This window comes from Odocoileus virginianus, chromosome Y (genome assembly GCF_023699985.2).
Source record: "Odocoileus virginianus isolate 20LAN1187 ecotype Illinois chromosome Y, Ovbor_1.2, whole genome shotgun sequence".
NCBI classification, from domain to species: Eukaryota; Metazoa; Chordata; class Mammalia; order Artiodactyla; family Cervidae; genus Odocoileus; species Odocoileus virginianus.
The window spans coordinates 1575493-1597931 of NC_069709.1; the positions used below are offsets into that span (position 1 = coordinate 1575493).

General features: G+C 43.7%; 1 protein-coding gene across 3 annotated transcripts in view; it reads left to right on the forward strand.

Moving 5' to 3' along the window:
- ANOS1 (anosmin 1) overlaps positions 1–22439 on the forward strand; it is a 199561-nt gene that overhangs the window by 32019 nt on the left and 145103 nt on the right. For all 3 annotated transcript variants that reach the window (XM_070462127.1, XM_070462124.1, XM_070462125.1), the window contains exon 2: positions 8111–8158. In XM_070462127.1, coding sequence (XP_070318228.1) covers positions 8111–8158 — 48 coding nt within the window. The remainder of the gene's footprint in view (positions 1–8110; positions 8159–22439) is intronic.

A 22439-nucleotide genomic window follows, 5' to 3' on the forward strand; every position in this document is an offset into this window, starting at 1 on the left:
TCTGCTATGCTAGGGAACCTTCACTGATACACCGTCACCATGCCAGGTCCACGGTTTCCATCAGGGTTCATCTTTTTGTGCATTCTGTGAGTTTTGGACAGATGTATCCACCATGAAAGTGTCACACACAGTTGGTTCATTGCCCTAAAAACCCTCCGTATTCTACCTGTCCATCCCTCCTTGTCTGCAACCCCTGGCCCCCACTGATCCATTTACTGTCTCCATAGTTTTGCCTTTCCTAGAATGTCGCAGAGCTGGAATCATACAATGTGTAGCCTTTTCAGATTGGCTTCTTTCACTTAGCAATATGCATTTAAGTTTCCTGAGACATATTTAGAATGAATGTACAGTTGTGATGGTCACTAGCAAAGACTCATTTAAAAAAAAAAAAAAGTACTTCGAGGGACTTTCCTGGTGATCCAGTGGCCAAGACTCCAATGCAAGTGGCCTGAGATTGATCTCTGGTCGGGGAAGTAGTTTGCACATGGGCCACAGTTAAAGAGTTTGCATGCTGCCAATAAAGATCTGCTTGCTGTAACTAAGAATGCGTGCAGCCAAATACATAAAAACAAGTGTTAAAAACAATTTTTTAAATAGTTTGAGCCATGAAAATGTCTAGTCTCAATAGAAGTCTCGTGAACGTATATTCAAAGCTGCTGTTGAATATACGAGAAACTTGTGAGTGTATCAACAATACAACGGAATATCCTTGCAACGATGAATGAAATCAAGTATTTTATTTCTTAATTCCAAGGTAATAGAAAAATATTCTGGATTAAAAGCAAATTCCTAAATTTCAACCCATGCCTTCTTTTTAAAAACCCTCCACTTACCAGGAAAAGAAACTATACTGAGTCACAGCTAATGATATTGTGGTTTCAAAGGGCAGATTTGTTAAGTTTCAGTCTGTCATGGGCTCTCTGGAATGGTTTCAGGTCGGATGTTCCGTCTTGCTGTTGGGCGCTCATTCTGTGTCACGTTTCTGAAACTGCACCCTGGTTAGTCCTTATGGGATATGCCTCCAGAACATCACCTCCAAAACAAGAGGGATCTGTTCTAATTCTCTTTTTTCTTGGCAAATGACTGCATTGAGATAGCTAGTTTTCATCTGTCTTTATCCTTCCCTTGTGAGTCGTCTTTGAGTGAAGTGTTTTCTTTACTTGAAGCTTTTGAAGAATTTTTTTTTTTTTCTTGAAGGGAAAAATCAAAAGGCTAGAAATGAAGAGACTTTGAAAATATCATTGAAATAGTGTCTGGGTTCAGCTGACTGAACTTACATAAACTCTTTGAAAGTTGGACTGACTGGCATTCATGTTTGATCTCGTTAAACCAATAAAATACAGGATGTAATCTTTCTATAATTACCGAAGTCCCACTGTCTGATGCTACCTGGAGGTTAAAGTGATGATTCTAGAGGCAAATATCTTTCATGCCTAATGTACTTTGGCTCTTTACTTTTGCTGGCTTTCAGCCAGAGTGAGACTTTATTGCAGATACTGTGTTTTATTTTTTGTCGTCAAGTGGCTTAACTGGTGAAGGCTATTGTAATCCGACTAAAAACTTCCCCCGGGCGGGATGTTGAAATGCTCTGGGTTTTTATATTTTTCCATTGCTCCTCTGCTCAGAGAGCATTCCAGGTAAGCTGCATAGGTGGATGGTGTGGTCTTCGTGCACACCTGGCCCAAACACAGTGGCCGGAGCTAATCGGGGGCTTACAGACATCCGCCATGCCATTAGGCAGGGTTCTTAGAAGTTCTTTGTAGAGATAAATTGTGTGGAAGATGCTGATTGATAAAACCAGAAGCATAGAGCAGCTGCAAAACCTTGTCATGGGCGGGGTCGGGGGGGGGGCGATTGTTTTAAAGAAAACAGGAAACTCCAATTGTTTTAAAGAAAACAGGAAACTCAAAACTCCGAATGGAAATAGAGACACTTTGGGTGGGGAAGTGTGTGTGTGTAGAAAATTTCTACATGGAGAAAAACTCCATGAGTAAACTCAAAAGACAAACGATGTACTGGAAACCTTTTACTTAAAGCAGTAAGTAACAGGCAAATTACCACTAAGTGTAATTGATACTAACAGCTGCTGCAGTATCTAAGAAGAGGGTGGACTCTCCAAAACAGAAATGGTAAAATGCAGAAACCGTTCACCGTAGAGGAAATACAAATGGCCAATCAAAGGCAAGTAAAGCAATTGCCCTCTCATCACATTGGCCAATGTTGGAAAAATTGCTACCGCTGAGGGAAGAACTGGCTCACTGGAAAAGACCCTGATGCTGGGAAAGATTGAGGGCAGGAGGAGAAGGGGACGACAGGGGATGAGATGGTTGGATGGCACCACCGACTCGATGGACGTGAGTTTGAGTAGACTCCGGGAGTTGGTGATGGACAGGGAGGCCTGGAGTGCTGTGGTCCATGGGGTCGCAAAGAGTCGGATACGGCTGAGCGACTGGACTGAACTGAACTGATCTTAAGGGAAGAAAACATGGTACTTCCTACCCCAACCCAACCCATCTCACTCCCCCAAACCCCCTCACCCTCTGAGCCTCACTGATAAGATGAAACCAGGTAGCATAGGATGCATGTTATACACGGGAGCTGGGAGTTTGAAAGTCCAGGATTATCTTCCACTCCTCAGAACAAAAATAATGGCAAACATAGTAAAATTCATAATCGCGATCGTCTTTTTTTTTTTTTTTACATCTAACTGCGCCAACCATTTTGCTAAACACTTTACGTGGATTATCATTTTAATCTTCCCCAGCAAGCGATGACATCCTATCTTCTGTAATAAAAAAGTTAACGATTGTAATCGTAATAAACCTTTCATGCCTGCTTGCTGTTGCCCCCAATATTTCTTTCTGAGGACAGCTTTTCATTTTTTTATGATGAATGGGAAATTTGGCCTCAAATGAAAGCGCTTCGGTGGAGGAAATGCGTCGGTATTAAATCCCAGGAAAATGTCAGTGACAGATGGGCTCAGTGACTGTCCGGAAGAGGGTATGCAGGCCAGTGGGACCGCAGCAACGTGCGTTTCAGCCTGGGGCTGGCAGTCGTGTTTGCGTTTGCCAGGCAGCTGAAGGCACCCTTCCCTGGATTCGCCTGTTGTTGAGGTTTGACCATGTTACCTCCCAAGCCAACACAAGGATTCTAACCAAGATGTGCCATGAACAGAGCTGCTCACAGCTCTGAGCTTCTATTTTTTTTTTTTAAGGGAAAAGTGTTTGTTCTAGTAATTTGTAACCTGCTCCGCTTTCTGCGTGTTCACCTCTCCTATTCCCTGCTCCAGCCCCTCCACCTGATATTCTCTGAAGCTTACAATGTTGTGAACTCTCTGGTCCAATTCCTACTCTCCTTGCAGTTTATACATCTGGAGGTTTCATTCACAGCCCGCTCTCAACCTCTCTGTCTCTGTCACCTTTCTTCACCATGGCACTCGTAGCTGAGTTTCACCACTGGCTGCAGGATGTGTACATATATATATATATAATTTGCCCTCTTGGACTCCCAGTACCTTCACTGTAAAACAGGCAGAAGAAGCTTGTGTGGTCCATGGAACAATCATGTAGGTGACTACGACAGATAACCAGAGCAAAAGCTTATACTGTCTCAATCATGATATTTATCGGTAGTACGCAGGTCAGTGGCATATGACCCCGCTGGTAATACTTTTGTCAGCCCGTCGTTGGGGGCAGGGAGCCGTTGCCATGCCTGCTTCTGCAGTCCTGGGCCCCCTTGCAATGGGCCTAAGAAGCTGGTCCACTTGCGAGTGTGAAGGTTTCAAGCGGAGAGGAGACAGGAAGTCCTGTCTCCAGGACCACACTCCCGTTGAGGAGCTCAGATCAGGGAAGAGAGATCGCAGAGCAGGAGGGTGTGTGATGCATCTCTCAAGAGCAGAGTCCGAGCTGCAGAAGGCCTGCCCGTGTGTCCAGGAGAGGGCAGAGCTGGAAGGGAACCTGGTGGAAGCCAGTCTCAGGTCAAGGATCCCAGCGCATGGGGCAGTATGTTCTGACCTGACTCAGGGAGGCAGAAGATGCTTAGACCACAATGTTGTTTTCATTGAGTCACTCAGTCCTGTCTGACTCTTTGCAACCCCGTGGACCGTAGCCCCGCCAGGCTCTTCCGTCCATGGGATTTCCCAGGCAAGAATACTGAATTGGGTTGCCATTCCCTTCTCCAGGGGATCTTCCTGACCTAGGGATCGAACCCAGGTCTCCCGCATTGTAGGTGGATTCTCTACCAGCTGAGCCACAAGGGAAGCCCAAGAATACTGGAGTGGGTAGCCTTTCCCTTCTCCAGGGGATCTTCCCGACCCAGGGATCAAACCCGGGTCTCCTGCACTGGCAGGAAGATTCTTGTCCATCTGAGCCACCACGGAAACCCCCCTCAGACCATGACACTGCTGAAGGAGGTGGTCAAGATGTGGCTTTGACCTAGTCTCCAAGGTTGGGAGTCCATTCGCTTTAGCCCCATGTCTCTTTGGAAGGAACCTCGCTGGTTCCCATCTCTGGGGCGTGAGCGCGGGGCACTCAAGTTGAGGTCAGGCTGTGGTCTGCCAGACCTGGTCCTTGCAAGTCCCAGCAGGACCCATCCCCACATGGGACAGGTGAGGAACACTCTTCCCAGACAGGACGACAAGGGGAGAAGTTGTCCCGATGCCCCAGACCCTGCCCCCAGCGTTGCCATAACAACATACTTCTCAGCATCTGGCTCCCAGTTCTTGTTGCTGTTGTTAACCCTCTTTATGGGCCTCCCAGGCAGCTCAGTGGTAAGGAACCAGTCTGCCAATGCTGGAGATGCAAGTTCGATCCCTGTATCTCCAGCAAGATGTCCTGCAGAAGGGAATGATTACCCCACTCCAGTATTCGTGCCTGGGAAGTCTCATGGACAGAGGAGCCTGCTGGGCTACAGTCCCTGGGCTCGCAAAGACTCAGACATGATTGAGCGTCTGAACACAGCACACCCTGCTTATGGCCAGCACCTGGGTCTGCCTAACGCCCTTGTGAACTTTGTCACCAGCTTTTATGAAACACCGGGCCTTCCCATAATGGCTTCTTTCTTGAACACGTTATTGCCAGTAATTAAACCATGTCCGCTGTCCAGCTTTGGCCCCCACCCAGTCTATTAAATTCTTATTTCTCTGATGTCAAGCCTACGAAAGACCATGCCTGACCTCAGACCAGGCTATTCATACACAGCTCCAGCCCTTATTGTTGGAGTGGTGGACATTGATAATGTAGGGAGATATCAGTGCCCAGTGAGGATGGGTGCGGCTCAGCAAGGGGGCAAGGAGGTTAATACCAGATTATCTAAAATTGTTAGGGGCATTTAGCGATTTTGGAGAGTTAAGCTTGTAAAGGAGACTCGAGTTAGTATGATGGAGACACTTAATGGGGAAAGCTTTCCTGCAGGACTGAGATCTTTTAGCCAAATGATTTTTAGATCAAAGAGGGAAATTTCTAATCCTAAACAGTTGAGATCTACCCACTGCTTTTGAGAATCCTGCATTAGGAAGATATGTTATTATGAACGGAAGAGCAAATATCCATACAATAGAATCTGACAGCAAAAAAAGCATGAATGAAGTATTGATGTATGTGACAGTATATGGATGAAGCAAAAATACTGTTGCTCGGTTGCTAACTTGCGTCTGACTCTTTGCAACCTCATGGACCGCAGCACACCAGGCTTCCCTGTCCATCACCAACTCCTGGAGCTTGCTCAAACTCATGTTCATCGAGTTGGTGATGCCATCCAACCATCTCATCCTCTGTCGTCCCCTTTTCCTCCTGCCTTCAGTCTTTCCCAGCATCAGGGTCTTTTCTAACGAGTCGACTCTTTGCATCAGGTGGTCAACGTACTGGGGCCTCAGCTTCAGCATCAGTCCTTCCATTGAACATTCAGGACGGATTTCCTTTAGGATTGACTGGTTGGATCTCCTTACTGTCCAAGGGACCCTCAAGAGCATAATGTAAAACATGATGAAGCAAAATAATCCAGACACACAAGACTACATACGTTCTGATTCCATTTACATGAAGTGTCCAGAGTAGGGAAATTTCTAGAGAAAGAATGTATGTTAGTGGTTGTCAGAGTCTGAGGAAAGGGACTGAAAGATGGACAGCTTCGTGTCAGTGGTGAAGAAAAAGTCCAACAATTAGTGATGATGGTGGCACTGCCTTACTACTAAAACCAGTGAATTATACAGTTTAAATGAGTCATTTTTGCATATGTGAATTTTATATCAGTAAATTTATAATAAGAATATTTTTGGAAAGGTATATTATTGGTTCAGTGTTCTTTTGCATGCAAACAAAGGTGATACTATTCTATTCACTATGATATTCTTAAAATTAAAAGTTTAGGCATTCAGACATAGGTAATGGGCTACTTTAATCTCGTAGCCAACCTTGAACTTCAGAGAACAGGAGGTCACAGCGTCTTAATTACCAGGTGACCATTTCCGTTAGCTCTCCCAACCTATCCCTGCCTAGCACAGTCTGATATACAGTATCATAATCCAACCAAAATTTTAGTCATGTACGATGACAAGTTTCAAAGAGAAATTCAGAATCTAGGGATAATAAATCATAGTCCCATAGAACTGTAATTCAAAAGGACGCATACACCCCCATGTTCATAGTGCCACTGTCTACAATAGCCAAGATATGGAAGCAATGTAAATATCCATCAACAGATGAGTGGGTAAAGAAAATTATACATACAAATAAAATACTAGTCAGCCACAGGGGGGAAAAAATGAGATAATGCCATTGTCAGCAACATGGATGGATGCAAAGATGATCATGCTAAGTGAAGTAAGTCAGAGAAAGATCAATACCGTATGCTGTCACTTACACATAGAATCTAAAATACAACACGAATGAACTTATCTATGAAACGAAAAGGGACTCACAGACACAGAGGACAGACTGCTGGTTGTCAAGGGGGCGGGGCGGTTGAGAGGGACGAACTGGGAGTTTGGGATTAGCAGATGGAAACACACACATATATAGGATGGATAAACAAGGTTCTACCGAAGAGCACAGGAAACTATCCTCAAATCAGTTCAGTTCAGTTCAGTCGCTCAGTCGCGTCCGACTCTTTGCGACCCCATGGACTGCAGCATGCCAGGCCTCCCTGTCCATCACCAACTCCCGGAGCTTACTCAAACTCATGTCCATCGAGTCAGTGATGCCATCCAACCATCTCATCCTCTGTCGTCCCCTTCTTCTCCTGCCCCCAATCCTTCCCAATATCAGGGTCTTTTCCAGTGAGTCAGTTCTTTGCATCAGGTGGCCAAAGGATTGGAGCTTCAGCTTCAGCATCAGTCCTCACTCAATATCCTCTGATAAAGCATAATGGAAAAGAATATGAAAAAATGTGTGTATCTATGTGTGTGTGTGTGTATATGTATGTATAACAGAGTCACTTTGTACAGGAGAAATTAACACAATATTATAAATCAGCTATACTTCAATAAAGTAAATGGAATGAATGGCTTTGAATAAATCCTAATCCTGGTCTTTGGTATACATGTTGAGTGGTTTGTGCATATCCCCTCACTTAGTTGTACCACTGACCACATGCAGGAGGTAATGTCCTTCTGCTTTACAGATGGATAAACTGAGAGACAGACGTAGTAAGTCCCTTGTCCAGAGTCATGCATCCAGGGAAGGGGGAGAGAGAGAGAGAGAGAGAGAGAGAGAGAGAACGTGTTTCCCATGGGATCTGACCTCCAGGCTCAAACTCTTTTTTACTAATTGGTTGAAATGGAAAAGCCTCCAGGAAGACCCCTCTGTGGGTCATTTTCCTGCTGGTCTGTATTTCATCACTCAGCACACCCCTGAGAGATGGCTCACACACTTTTCCTTCCCGAACAGCTTGAAATTCTTCATTATTTTATATGTATTTGTATCATGAAGGCAAGGGCAAAACACGATTTCTATTAGAAACCCACTTTTCTGTTTCAGAAAGAGAGACACAGCAGGTGGCAAGCTGGTCTTTCGTTAGGGCTGATATTTTAAAATTATATTAATGCACACAGGTGTATGCAGTTTTCAAATAGAAAAGTATTTAATGACTCAAAGTTTCTTTTTTCGTTTTGCAGAACAATGGTTCCCTGGTTTGGTGCCAGAATCACAAGCAATGTTCAAAGGTATGTTCCCGACAACTGTATCAGCATTTTTTTTAAAATTAATTTTAGAATAAGTGTAAAGTCACAGGAAGCCGCAAAGTTAGTAGAGAGAAATCACATGTACTATTCACCCTCTTTCCACCAATGTTTATACCTTATATATTTGAAGCACCGTAAGACAAGCAGAAAATCATCATTGGTACAAGGGATGTATTAATATAGTTCTGTAAGGTTTTTATCACATATATAGATTCCGTTAATGTAGTTACTGCTGCAATCAAGATATATGTATCAATATTTCTATATATTACCTTGTTTCTCTCTCCATTCTCTAGTTATGTTAGTCAAAAATGTTTTTAAGGAGAAAACATCTTCTGATTCCACTGGAAGACTTAATGCATTTGACTTATAGCTAAGTTATTTTGTATATGTTTCCTTGTGTTCAGGAACTGCTAAGTAATTCGAGTCTTTCAGTGAGCAGTCTCTTTTCTGAGTACTTCTCATTGCACACATTATTATTCTCAATCGTTCACATTATTCTCACATTATTCTCAATCGTATGTTTGATAGCATAAAATTTCTATTCACATTGTTCTCAATCGTAAAGTTCACATTATTCTCAATTGTATGTTTGATAACATAAATTTCTCAGTCCCCAAACATCATAAGCTATAAGGACCTGTATGGGTGTATATATGTAATATACATGTAGGTATATGCTTCAGCTCTAGTCTGAAAGTTGGTTTTATATTCAAATAGTAAAAGTGAATACAGTTGAAACCTGCTATACATACCGGAACACTTTGCGATCGTAGTAGAGTTTGATGAGATTCCTTTCGTGGGTGCTACTATTAGACTGAAAATTGAAGCATTATTTTACAGTCAAATTTGTATAATCATGTGAATGTGAAGTAATTTGGTGAAAGCAAGCTGTGCTTACCTCTGGCTGTCTAGATCCTGGGCAGAAATGGAATGTCGGGTTTACGATCCTTTTCCTTTTTGTATAGTATCGTAAACATTGGCCCTGATAAGACATTTTCTGGTATCTGCTATATTAATTGTTCTTCAATTAGTGTTTTGGGTAATTTGCTTATGTCATCACTGCAGAAAAAGATTGTGCGTGTGTGTGTGTGTGTGTGTGTAAAAATATATGGCTACGTGACTAAATTTCATAAGCAGTTTTTTTTCCAGTTTTTTTGGGTATAACATGATGGTAATTTTTTGTATCAGTATTATTTATACTTAGCACCCCTTTTATCCTTACCCCATCAAGAAATTAATTCTTTCTTGTACATTTGAAACTTGAATGGAAGAGATTCATTTGAACTGCTTTTAAAATACCCTAATTAAAGAACATTGCAACTCTGGGGAATACAGATCGTTGAACCATATTTCATAATTGAATGATCAAGGCTGACATGAGAGACTGAATTTCACAAGAACAGAAATCAATTCCTTTTGCCTGAAAGCAAAAATGAATCAATAAGTCACGGCTAACTCCAGCAGAACCTTTGGAATATATTACAAAGCTGACATAAATTTCAGGGTTGTCTTTAGTCTGAATCCGTGGGGATGAACCTTACATGTTAATCAAAGTTTATCTCCTTTGGATATTATCATCACCGGGTACATTCGCGGATAATTAGTTTGCATTTCTTTTGAGACTTTGAAGCACTGTGTAAGCTTTTCCTCTTGATCTTCTGGTTAATGAAGTGAAGGGTAAGCGATGATAACTCCATTTTACACATGGGGAAATTCAAGCACATACATATTTGATAACGGTCCTGAAATAACTCAGCAAATCAGTTGTGGTGGTTTGTTCAGTTACTAAGTCTTGCCTGACTCTGTCATCCGATGAACAGTGGCCCGCCAGGATCCTCTGTCCATTGGACTTCCCAGGTGAGCAGATCGATAGAGGCAACTCGAGTTGGAAATGCCGTCTCATGCGTGGCCTTGAATAAAGATCTACAACTTTTAAAAACGGTTTTGAACAAATATTGGGACAGAAGAGTTAAAAAAAAAAAAAACCACCAAGTCAAAAAGTTATGCTGATGAGATAACTGACTGTATGTTAAAAATAAAGTTTACATAATATTTTATAGAAAGTTGTTCAGTGGCTAAGTTGTGTCCAACTCTTTGCAGTCCCATGGACTGCAGCACGCCAGGCTTCCCTGTCCTTCTCTATCTCCCCGAGTTTGCTCAAACTCATGTCCGTTGAGTCAGTGATGTCATCCAACCATCTCATTCTCTGTCACCCCCCTCTCCTCCTACCTTCAGTCTTTCCCAGCATCAGGGTAATTTCAAATGAGTCGACTCTTCGCATCAGGTGGCCAAAGCATTGGAGTTTCAGCTTCAGCATCAGTCCTTTCAATGAATATTCAGGACTGATTTCCCTTATAATGGACTGGTTGGTTCTCCTTGCAGTCCAAGAGACCCTCAAGAGTCTTCTCCAACACCACACTTCAAAAGCATCAACTCTTTGGTGCTCAGACTTCTTTATGGCCCACCTCTCACATCCATACATGACCACTGGAAAGACCGTAAGACCTTTGACTCTACAGACCTTTGTTGGCAAAGGGATGTCTCTGCTTTTTATAGAAAGTACACAGTTTCTAATTAGTTCTGATTGTGTCTGCAAAGCTTGTCACCTTCAGGATGGCTCCAGAACATGGGTTCTCCTTCCCATCTAGTTGCCCGCCTTGTCCCGTCTGCCAGCATCTCTTGCCTGGACCAGTCCACGAGAATGCTCTCTGGTCTCCCAGATTCTACTGTGTGAACGTGGGTGTTGGAAAGACCCTTTACACGTGTAATCTGAATCATACTGCCATTTGCCTCATGCCCTTTAATATCTAAGCATCTCCTTCGGTGTAAAACACTATCTCATCTGCCTGTGGTCTCTCTCCTGTGTTCAATCCTCATCAATCTGTCTTTTCCCTCCTCCTAGAAAGCTCATCCCAAAGGCACCCAGCTCACCACACACCACCCCCTTCACCCCACCCCACCCCCCGACATTCACGTCTCAGCACAAATGCCACCTCCTCAGCATTGCCCTCCCGTATCGCCTCCCACCCCTTTACAGTGTCCTCGGCCATATTACACCCTTGTCACTATATATACCTATTTCTTTGTCTCTGCATGTCTGTCTCCTTCACCAGAAAAGAAGCTTCAGGCAGCCATTGACTGTATCAGCTTTGTTCATTGTGGTATCTTGAAGCCTAGAACCGTGTTTGGATACAGAGGCGTTGCTTATTGAGCATTTGTCTTTTTTTTTTTTTTTTAACTTTTTATTTTGTATTAGGGTATAGCTGATTAACAAGCAATGTTGTGATAGTTTCAGGTGAATAGTGAACTGTATATGCATGCATACACATGCATCCATTCTCCCACAAACTCCCCTCCCATCCAGGCTGCCACGTGACATTGAGCAGAGTTCCCTGAGCTGGCCAGCAGGTCCTTGCTGGTTCTCCATGTTAAACACAGCAGCGTGTCCATGTCCATCCCAGACTCCCTGACTGTCCCTTCCCCCATCCTTCCCCCTGGTGACCATCAGGTTATCACAGAGTATTGAGCAGAGTTCCCCGTGCGTCCAGCAGGTCCTTGCTGGTTCTCCATGTTAAACACAGCCGTGTGTCCATGTCCATCCCAGACTCCCTGACTGTCCCTTCCCCCATCCTTCCCCCTGGTGACCATCAGGTTATCACAGAGTATTGAGCAGAGTTCCCTGTGCTGTCCAGCAGGTCCTTGCTGGTTCTCCATGTTAAACACAGCCGTGTGTCCATGTCCATCCCAGACTCCCTGACTGTCCCTTCCCCCATCCTTCCCCCTGGTGACCATCAGGTTATCACAGAGTATTGAGCAGAGTTCCCCGTGCGTCCAGCAGGTCCTTGCTGGTTCTCCATGTTAAACACAGCAGCGTGTCCATGTCCATCCCAGACTCCCTGACTGTCCCTTCCCCCATCCTTCCCCCTGGTGACCATCAGGTTATCACAGAGTATTGAGCAGAGTTCCCCGTGCGTCCAGCAGGTCCTTGCTGGTTCTCCATGTTAAACACAGCAGCGTGTCCATGTCCCTCCCAGACTCCCTGACTTATCTTCTCCCTGGCAAAAAAAGTTTGTTTTCTAGGTCTGTTGGTCTCTTTCTGTTTTGTAAGTAGTTCATTTGTATCATTTCTTTGTAGATTCCACATATATGGTGTGTCATACTGTATTTCTCCCTCTCCGTCTGACGTAGTTTCACTTACCATGACAATCTCGAGGTCCATAGATGTTGCTGCAGATGGCGTAATTTCATTCTTTGTAATGGCGAGTAATATTGCATGTTATGTATGTGCCACAGCTACTATATCCTTTCTCCTGTTGGCGTATGTTTGAGTTGTTTCCATGTCTTTGCTGTTGTGAATAGTGCTGCAGTGAAGACTGGGGTGCATGTACCCTCTTGAGTCATGTTTTTCTCTGGGTATATGCCCAGGAGTGGGATTTCAGGGTCATGTGCGTATGCTAAGTTGCTTCAGTCGTGTCTGACTCTTTGTGATACCAGGGACTGTAGCCCACCAGCCTACTCTGTTCATGGGGTTTTCCAGGCAAGAATACTGGAGTGGATTGCTATTTCATTTCTCCAGGGGGGCACGGCCATAGTTGTATTTTTAGTTTTTTAAGGAACCTCCATACTGTTCTCCATAGTGGCTGTACCAAGTTACATCCCCACCAACAGTGCAGGAGGGTTCCCTTCTCCCCACACCTTCTCCGTCATGTATTGTTTGTGGATATTTTCTATGAAAGCCATTCTGGCTGGTGCTCATTAAGTATTTGTGAATGATCCATGAATGAAATGTATACGTTAAAAAAAAAGAGAGAAATGTATACATAACATTTTCTTCCTCCGCCAAAGTACATCCTTACTGTACTACCTTCAGGAAGAAGAAAGGTTATATAATCCATTTTGTACCTGAGTAATGTAGCATGATCATTTACTTAGTTTAGTTCAGTCATTCAGTCTTGTTTGACTCTTTTCGACCTTATGGACCGCAGCATGCCGGACTTCCCTGTCCATCACCAACTCCTGGAGCTTGCTCAGACTCATGTCCATTGAGTCAGTGATGCCATCCAACAATCTCATCCTGTCTTCCCCTTCTCCTCCTGCCTTCAGTGTTTCCCAGCATCAGGGTCTTTACCAATGAGTCAGATGTTCACATCAGGTGGCCAAAGTATTGAGTTTCAGCTTCAGCATCAGTCCTTCCAGTGAATATTCAGGACTGATTTCCTTTAGGATTGACTGGTTTGAACTCCTTGCAATCTGAGGGACTCTCAAGAGTCTTCTCCAACACTGCAGTCCAAAAGCACCAATTCTTCGACACTCAGCCTTCTTTAAGATCCAAGTCTCACATCCATACATGACTACTGGAAAGACCATAGCTTTGACTGTACGGACCTTTGTCAGTAAAGTAATGTCTCTGCTTTTTAATATTCTCTCTAGGTTTGTCATAGCTTCTCTTCCAAGGAGTAAGCATCTTTTAATTTCACAGCTGCAGTCACCATCTGCAGTAATTTTGGAGCTTAAGAAAATAAAGAATGTCATGGTTTCCATTGTTTCCGCATCTATTTGTCATGAAGTAATGGGACTGGATTCCATGATCTTTGTTTTATAAATGTTGAGTTTTAAGTCAGCTTTTTCACTCTCTTTCACTCTCATCAAGAGGCTCTTTAGTTCCTCTTTGCTTTCTGCCGTAAGGGTGGTGTCATCTGCATATCTGAGGTTATTGATATTTCTCTCTGCAGTCATGATTCTAGCTTGTGCTTCATCCAGCCTGCCATTTCAGTTGATGTACTCTACCTGTAAGTTAAATAAGCAGGGTGACATTACACAGCCTTGACATACTCCTTTCCCAATTTGGAACCAGTCCATTGTTCCAGTCTGCTTCTAACTGTTGCTTCTTGACCTGTATACAGATTTCTCAGGAGGCAGGTAATTAATTATTTCCTAATTAATAATAAATAAAGATCATTCATTATTAATTAGGGAAATCTTCCTCGTGTAATGAAGTCAGGGTTCATTAGCATCTTTCAGCTCCTTCGTGAGTTAGAACAGTGATTTATTGTCCAGCATAGCTTGAGGCCAGTGGGTACCCAGCTGGAGTGATTTTGCTCCCCGGGAGATATTTGGCAATGGCAGGAGACTTTTTTGGTGGTCACTACTGGTGGTGGGAAGCTACTTGCATCTAGTGGGTGGAGATCAGGGATGCTGACAAACCACGACACACAGGCCTCCCTCATGGTGAGGAGTTTCCTGACTTCAGTCTCACTAATGCCAAGAGAGGTTCAGAAGCCCTGGTCTGTGCATTTTGCAAGTCATAAAAAGAATTAAGGAGAAGGCAGGAGGAGAAGGGGATGACAGAGGACGAGATGGTTGGATGACATCACTGACTCAATGGACATGAATTTGAGCAAGCTCTGGGAGATGGTGACGGACAGGGAAGCCTGGCGCGCTGCAGTCCATGGGGTCCCAAAGAGTCGGACACGACTGAGCGACTGAACAACAACCAAAAGCATTGAAGAACACAGTTGTGTTCTCAGTAGTTTTACTTTATAACTTGAAGGGAAATAAACACATGATTTACTGAACATGTGGTATGCACCAAGCACCTTTTCAGGGGCTCATTATAATGTTAGGCATTCAGGTTCTCATCATATACAGTTTCTGTAGAAGGCCTAATAGTAACTATTTTCATCTTTGTGGCCTTTCGGGTTGCAGTAGCAACTACTCATGTGGCCACTGTAGCCTGAAAAAGAAGTGATAGGTAGTATTTAAACAAAGGTGAGTGGCTGTTTTCCGATGAAACGTTATGTGCGGACACGGAAATTGGAATTTCATGGAACTCCCGTGTCATGAAATTTTATTTTCCCCAGCCACATTTTAAAAAGGAAGAACAATTCTGTGCTCACCATCTATATAAAAACAGGCGCTGAGTTGGGTTTGCCCACTTGCCATAGTTTGCCAACCTCTCTTGTCTGCCAAGGCGTTCCATGAGCAAAAGCAAGCAAAAACAAAACGGTAATGTCGTATTTTTCTCTCAATACAAAGATATATCTTGATGTGTTGAAACTAATGAATGGACCGTTTTTGACACCATGTGTAGCACATTGTTAATCAGCTTTTGAGGCTTCGTTGACTGAATGAATGGGAAACAATAGGAAAGGGAAAGTGAAGTTGCTCAGTCGTGTCCTACTATTTGCGACTCCATGAACTGTAGCCCACCAGGCTCCTCCGTCCATGGCATTTCCCACTTCCAAGCAAGAATATTGGAGTGGGTTGCCATTTTCTTCTCCAGGGGATCTTCCCAACCCAGGGATCGAACCTAGGTCTCCCACATTGCAGGCAGATGCTTTACCGTCTGAGCCACAGGGAAGCCCAAACACAGGAAGAGAATATTAAATCACAATTAATATTTGAAAGCTCAGTGATTTTTAGAGCCAGTAAGAGTTGTGCATGCGTGCTAAGTCCTTAAGTCGTGTCCAACTCTTGAAACCCCATGGACTGTAGCCCACCAGGCTTCTCTATCCATGGGATTCTCCAGGCAGGCATATGGGAATAGGTAGCCATGCCCTTCTCCAGGAGATCTTCCCAACCCAGGATCAAACCCCTGTCTCTTACATCTCCTGCATTGGCAGGCGGGTTCTTTCCCACTAGCGCCACCTGGGAATCCCAGTAAGACTTGTTGTTCAGTTGTTTAGCGTTTAGCATCCAGCTCTTTGCAACCCCACGAACTGCAGCACGCCAGGCTTCCCTGTCCTTCACTGTCTTGCAGACTTTGCTCAAACTCGTGTCCATTGAGTCAGTGACGCCATCCAACCACCTCATCCTCTGCTGCAAGTAAGACTTGTGGAGGACTTCAAAATGGGCAAAATAAAAGGTGGCTGGATGCTCTCCCTCGCGCATCTTGCGGGTTATCTACATTGTTCGTATCTTTCAGCTGTTTTCTTCCTCTGCAAGTGGTAGGAGGCTGATAATAATGCAGATGACTCTTTTTTTTTTTAGTTTTGCAATTTAATTGTGAATCAGTATTGTTTTTATTTTTATTTTTTTCCATTTATTTTTATTAGTTGGAGGCTAATTACTTTACAACATTGCAGTGGTTTTTGTCATACATTGAAATGAATTAGCCATGGACTCTTGTCCGTGGAAATGCAAATGGCTGTGTGCGGTGGATTGCAATGGACGCTTCCCCATCAACAGACCATTTTGCGTGTATTTGTAAATCCACTCTAGCTATCCTTTTTGTGTGTTAATATGCTTGTATTTCTTGGATTTCTCCTTTGAACCAAGTGGAAGATATTCCTGGTCCTTGTGGTATTTCATGAGTTAAATATCTGACACTTGTTCATTTTATATTTGCACGAGAGTCATGCATCTATAAGGTGAGTATGCTTTGACCTTATGCTCTGTTACCTTTCTAAACCTTGGGCCTCAGAAAGGCACTGTTGGTGACAACCACCCATCTGGGGCACATGCGTGCTCATCCTTCTTCCTCTGGATGTTGTAACTTTCTCAGTTGACTTTTGTTTCCCATTTGGTTATGAGGATTTGAGCTGAAAAGCAGTAATTGAGGGCTCAGTCTTGGTGTGGTGGCCTGTTGCTTTGATCTCAGTGGGAGTTCAGTTCTTATAAGGGCCATAACTTCAGATTCTTTGTGATTTTCCAGGCTTATTCTGAGCCAAATTTAGAGGTGAGGAAGATTGGTTTTGCTTGTACGAACATCTGGACGGCTTCATTTGGCATCTGTGAAATTTACTGGATAAAGGTCAAACCCCAGAAACATAACTGAATGTGACTGTTGGAGGTTTTTGTTTTTCGTTAGATGCTTTCCATGATTTATGTGGTAATGACTGTAAGTCCATAGAGCCCCAGAAAAATGCATCTTAAGGAGGAAAATGAAAACTCAGGCACCCATGGAAATGCACTATGTCCCAATACTCAAAGAACCAAAGTTGAACAGTTTATCTTTTGCAGTGTCGTAATATGCAACACTTTGAAATTTCAGTTGTTCCTTATACTTTAAAATACTTAAAACCTATGGCAATACTGATATTCATGCAGTTTTCCCTGACTTTGTATACATATCCACTTCAAGGACAGAGTATATTGAGCATCTCTTGTCCAACGTATTGATATCTTTTGGGAGTTTACCAAGTATTTCATAGGTACAGTCCCCATTGACTTGTCAAGAAAAGTTGTAGGTTTACGCTGCTGAAAGAGTATAAAACTTCTCCAATGTTGTAATTAATTCCCTTTATTTTTGATATTAATGTTATTATTTCCATAAGTAATGATCATGACGTTGTTCTTTAGTTGCTAAGTCGTGTCTGACCCTTTGCAATCCCATGGACATGCTAGGCTTCCCTGTCCTTCCCCATCTCCCTGAGTTTGCTTTAATTCATGTTCCTTGAGTTGATGATGCCATCCAACCATCTTGTCCTCTGCCAGCCCCTTGATTATGACATGATTTTGAAGTAAATGGAATGTGATAATTTAGGAAGAGAAATATTCTATTTCTTTAAACCAGTGGTGGAATTAAAATGTGTATGGAATGCAAAGGAAAAGAAATCATGTGGTGTGTTAAAGTTTGGCTACTGTTCTTTTGAAAAATTGGTCTGTAATGCAATATTGTGCCAGCATGATGAATAAAAACTGTTGAACGCATGTTTGTCAGACTATCCTATAACATCATGCCAGTAAATGGCATAATCTCAAGTGCCCCCAAAACCGTTGTGTGCTCACCAAGTGATGAAGCCTCTCCTCTGGGAGACCTGAGCTCTTAGAGTTCTTGGTCTCCATGCAGTTGCAGATCACACAGTCAGCAGGTCTGAATTAGGGCTCCACGTGCCACTTTATTCTCGAGCACTCCATCCAGTATTGCTGTGGGGAAACATGCAAGTCGGTGTGACCTCCGAGGTAAAGGCAGAAATGGAGAAAAAAAGAAAGAACAGAGAGAATGTGGAGCAGATGAAAACAAAAACAACTTACAGATGGTTGTTTGTTGTTGTTCAGTTGCAAAGTTGTGTCCAGCTCTTAGCGACCCCATGGACTTGCCGCACACCAGGCTTCCCTGTCCTTCACTGTCTCCTGGAATTTGCTCAAACTCATGTCCGTTGAGACAGTGATGCCATCTGACCACCTCATCCTCTGTCGTCCCCTTCTCCTCCTGTCCTCAATCTTCCCCAGCATCAAGGGTCTTTTTCCATGAGTGGTCTCTCTGCATCAGGTTGAGGCAGACGGTGCAGCTAAATAAATACCTAGTTTCAGAACTTCGTGTCTGACGTGGTTAAGTGCTGGAGGCTCTTAGTAGGGTCGCCGCCCGGCCTGGCAGGTGGATTGGTGAGTTAATGGTTTTAACAAAGAGAGATCTGAGGCACCCTTCCATCTGAGGCAGCCTCCCGGAACACAGGTTCGCAGCTCTAATTGGAGCCTCTAGCGTGGAAGGAAGGCTATGGCAGTATCACTGATTTGCTTTCCTTCACACCGTCATTCTTATGGTAAGTGTTTTCTGCCCTCACGCTGGGAACTTTTATCAAACATATTAGTGTGCTTTGGGGCATCATTAGCCAGCAGTAGCTGGAACATTCTGAGGTTTTTTTAGCCTAGAAACTAGCCTGTGTGCAGCAGTAACTTGCAACACTTGGCCCAGGCCTGTAGCACAATCAATATTTAAGGAAAAGAACAGGTTCTTATTTGGATTCAAGTCCAGCATGTGGCACGCGAATAGCCCACTGTGTTTCTGACTTTTCCACAAAAAAAAAGAAAACTACAGGCCAGTATCACTGATGAACATAGATGCAAAAATCCTTAACAAATTTCCGTACCAGTTTTTACGGCGATGAAAGAATTTCCACCTGCCGTAAACTTCAAAGCAAAGACACGGGGAAGGGGAAAACACCTCGGTGTAACTCGTGATTCCCACCCCTCCTGCGTCTCTTCCTCAATTTCTCCTCCCATCTCATGGAAGGAGACACAAACACGTTCTCTTATTTGGCCCATGACTGAGGAGGAGTTCCTGAAAGCTGACTTGAGAAAGGGATTGCATGTGGAATGTATGAAAAACATCTCCGTCAACATGCGTTACATGGTGATGATGGTCTGCCAGGTGTTCTGAAGTTGTCATGTATTCATCAGAGGCACACGGAAGATCCGGAAGAGCTCCGACGGCCTGAAGATGTTGGGTTTGAGCTGGCGACTGGCGAAGAGCATCGCTGCCAACTGAAGGAGGGGAGCAGTTATGTTTTACAAAGGAGACAGCATTGGGTTTCAATAGCTGGGTAGGGCAGGATTTGTGGGCATTGAGTATGTCATTGTGCCATATTACCCTGCTTTCTCCCAGGGGTGGTTGTTGTGGCTCATTTGCTAAGTTGTGTCTGACTCTCTGCCACCCCACGGACCGCTGTCTTCCACTGTCTTCCTGAGTTTGCTCACACTCACATCCATCGAGTTGGTGATGCCATATAACCATCTCATCCTCTGTCACCTCCTTCTCCTCCTGCCTTCAATCTTTCCAAAAGCATCTTTCAAAAAGCATCAGGGTCTTTTCCAGTGATTCAGCTCTTTTTATCAGGTGGCCAAAGAAGTGGAGCTTCAGCTTCAGCATTGGTCCTTCCAGTGAATATTCAGGGATGATCTCCTTTAGGATAGACTGGTTGGATCTCCTTGCAGTCCAAGGGACTCTCAAGAGTCTTCTCCAACACCACAGTTCAAAAGGATCAATTCTTCCACGCTGAGTCTTCTTTATGGTCCAAGTCTCATATCCGTACATGACCACTGGGAAAACCATAGCTTTGACTCTATGGACCTTTGTCGGCAAAAGTGATATCTCTGACCATTTACCAACACAAGTTAGTTAGGTTTCTAAAGGAATTCCTGTGTATGCTTAGATAGAACATCTTGACCCTCCTTGTCAAGGATTACCTCTAGGATGGGGGTCGCAGTCATGAACACAGAAAAGCAAATGCTAACTCCCCCGAAGTTCAAGGGAGAGTTTTCACCTCAGTGTAGACTGCTTTGACAATGACCCTCAAAGAACAATGCCAAAGAGAATGTTCAGACTGCTTTATAGTATATTTGTGCTCATCTCAGATGCTAGCAAGGTAATACTTGCTAAAAATCTTTCAAGCTAGGCTTTAACAGTACATGGACTGAGAACTCCCAGATATACAAGCTGGGTTTAGAAAAGGCAGAGAAACCAGAGATGAAATAGCCAACATTTGCTGGATCATGGGGAAATGAAGAGCATGTCAGAAAAATGTCTATTCTGGTTCATTGACTACACAAGAGCCTTAGACTGTGTGAATCACAACAAACTGTAGAACATTCTTAGAGATGGGAATACCAGACCAGCTTACCTGCCTCCTGAGAAACCTAAATGCAGGTCAAGAAACAACAATTAGAACCAGACATTGAACAACCAACTAGTTCAAAATTGGGAAATGAGTACATCAAGGCTGTATATTGTCACCCTGCTTATTTAACTTATACGCAGAGTACATCATGGTAAATGCCAGGCTGGATGAATCACAAGCTGGAATCAGACTTGCTAGGAAAAGTGTCAACAACCTCAGGTATGTATTATACCACTCTAGTGGCAGAAAGCAAAGAGGAACTGAAGAGCCTCTTGATGAGGGTGAAAGAGAAGAGTAAAATCTAGCTTGAAACTCAACATTAGGAAAACTAAGATCGTAGCATCTGATCCCATCACTTGACTGCAAATAGAAGGGGAAAAATGTGGAAACAGGGACAGATTTTATTTTCTTGGGCTCCAAAATCACTGGTGACAGTGCCTGTAGCCATGAAATTAAAAGATGCTTGCTCCTTGGAAGAAAAGCTATGATGAACCTAGACAGCAAAGGCTTCCCTTTGTCGACAAAGGTCCATCTAGTCAAAGCTATGGTTTTTCCAGTAGTCATGTATGGGTGTGAGTTGGACCATAGAGAAGACTGAGTACCAAAGAATTGATGCTTTCCAACTGTGGTGCTGGAGAAGACTCTTGAGAGTCTCTTGGACAGCAAAGTGAACAAACCAGTTCATCCTGAAGGAAATCATCCCCAAATATTCCATGGAAGGACTGATGCTGAAGCTGAAGCTCCAGCACTTTGGCCACTTGATGCAAACAGCCAACTCACTGGAAAAGACCCCGATGGTGGGAAAGATTGGAGGCTAAAGGAGAAAGGGGGTGTGCCGAGGATGAGTTGGTTAGATGGCATCACTGACTCAATGGACGTGAATTTGAGCCAACTCTGGGAGTTAGTGGGGGATGGAGGAGCCACCCATTCCATGGGTGCATGGAATGCACCCATCTGCATTCCATGGGGTTGCAGAGAGTCAGACAGGGCTTAGGGCCTAAACAACATTTGGGTTAGCCAGAAAGTGGAACTTACCCAACCAGGGGACCAGAGGTTGAACATGTTCCCCTTGCAGTGAAAGCAGAGTCTTAACCTGGGACCACAACGGAAGTCCAGCGAAATTTTTTTCTTACCTTTTTGTTTTGTTTTGATGTATAGCCGATTAATAATCTTGTGATAGTTTCGGGTGAAGAGTGCAGGAATTCAGCCATACATATACATGTATCCATTCTTCCCCAAATTTCCGTCCCATCCAGGCTGCCACATTGAGCAGAGTTTCCTGTGCTGGACAGTAGTTGCTTGGTGTTATCAGTTTTAAATATAGCATGTCCATCCCGCACATCCACACATGTCCATCCGAAACTCCCTAAGTCTCTTCGCCCTGACAAGCGTAAGTGCATCCTCTAAGTCTATGAGTCTCTTTCTGTTTTGTAAGTAGGTTCATTTGTATAATTTCTTCATAGATTCTACATATCAGGGATGACATAGCATACAAGGAAAGGTTTTTAATGACTGGGTGCGGGAGAGGGGTTGCAGGTGTGTGATCAGCTTATGGACATTATTCTGCTTGGTTGGTGGTGAGGTAACCAAGTGTTGTTTTGGGAGTCAACCTCATCAGCCTTCTGGTTCCATCTGGTCTGGAATGCTTGTGGCCAACATGAGGTAAACTTCCTCCGCGTGGTGGGGGTTTTGGTTTCTGCAAAACGGCTCAAGGACACAGCTCAGAATATTATCTGGAGCCCCTGAGGAAGAAACAGCCATCCTTGATTGTGTTTAATGGATAAACTGTTATTATTTTGTCTTCCTTGACTGTTTTCCCGTCTGTCTGCATTGTCTCACTTTTCAGATTAAATTTGCTTTTTGGATCTCAGGGAAAGCCCAGGAGGCTAAAGTTTTTGAAGAATCAGGAGGAAGGCAGAGGA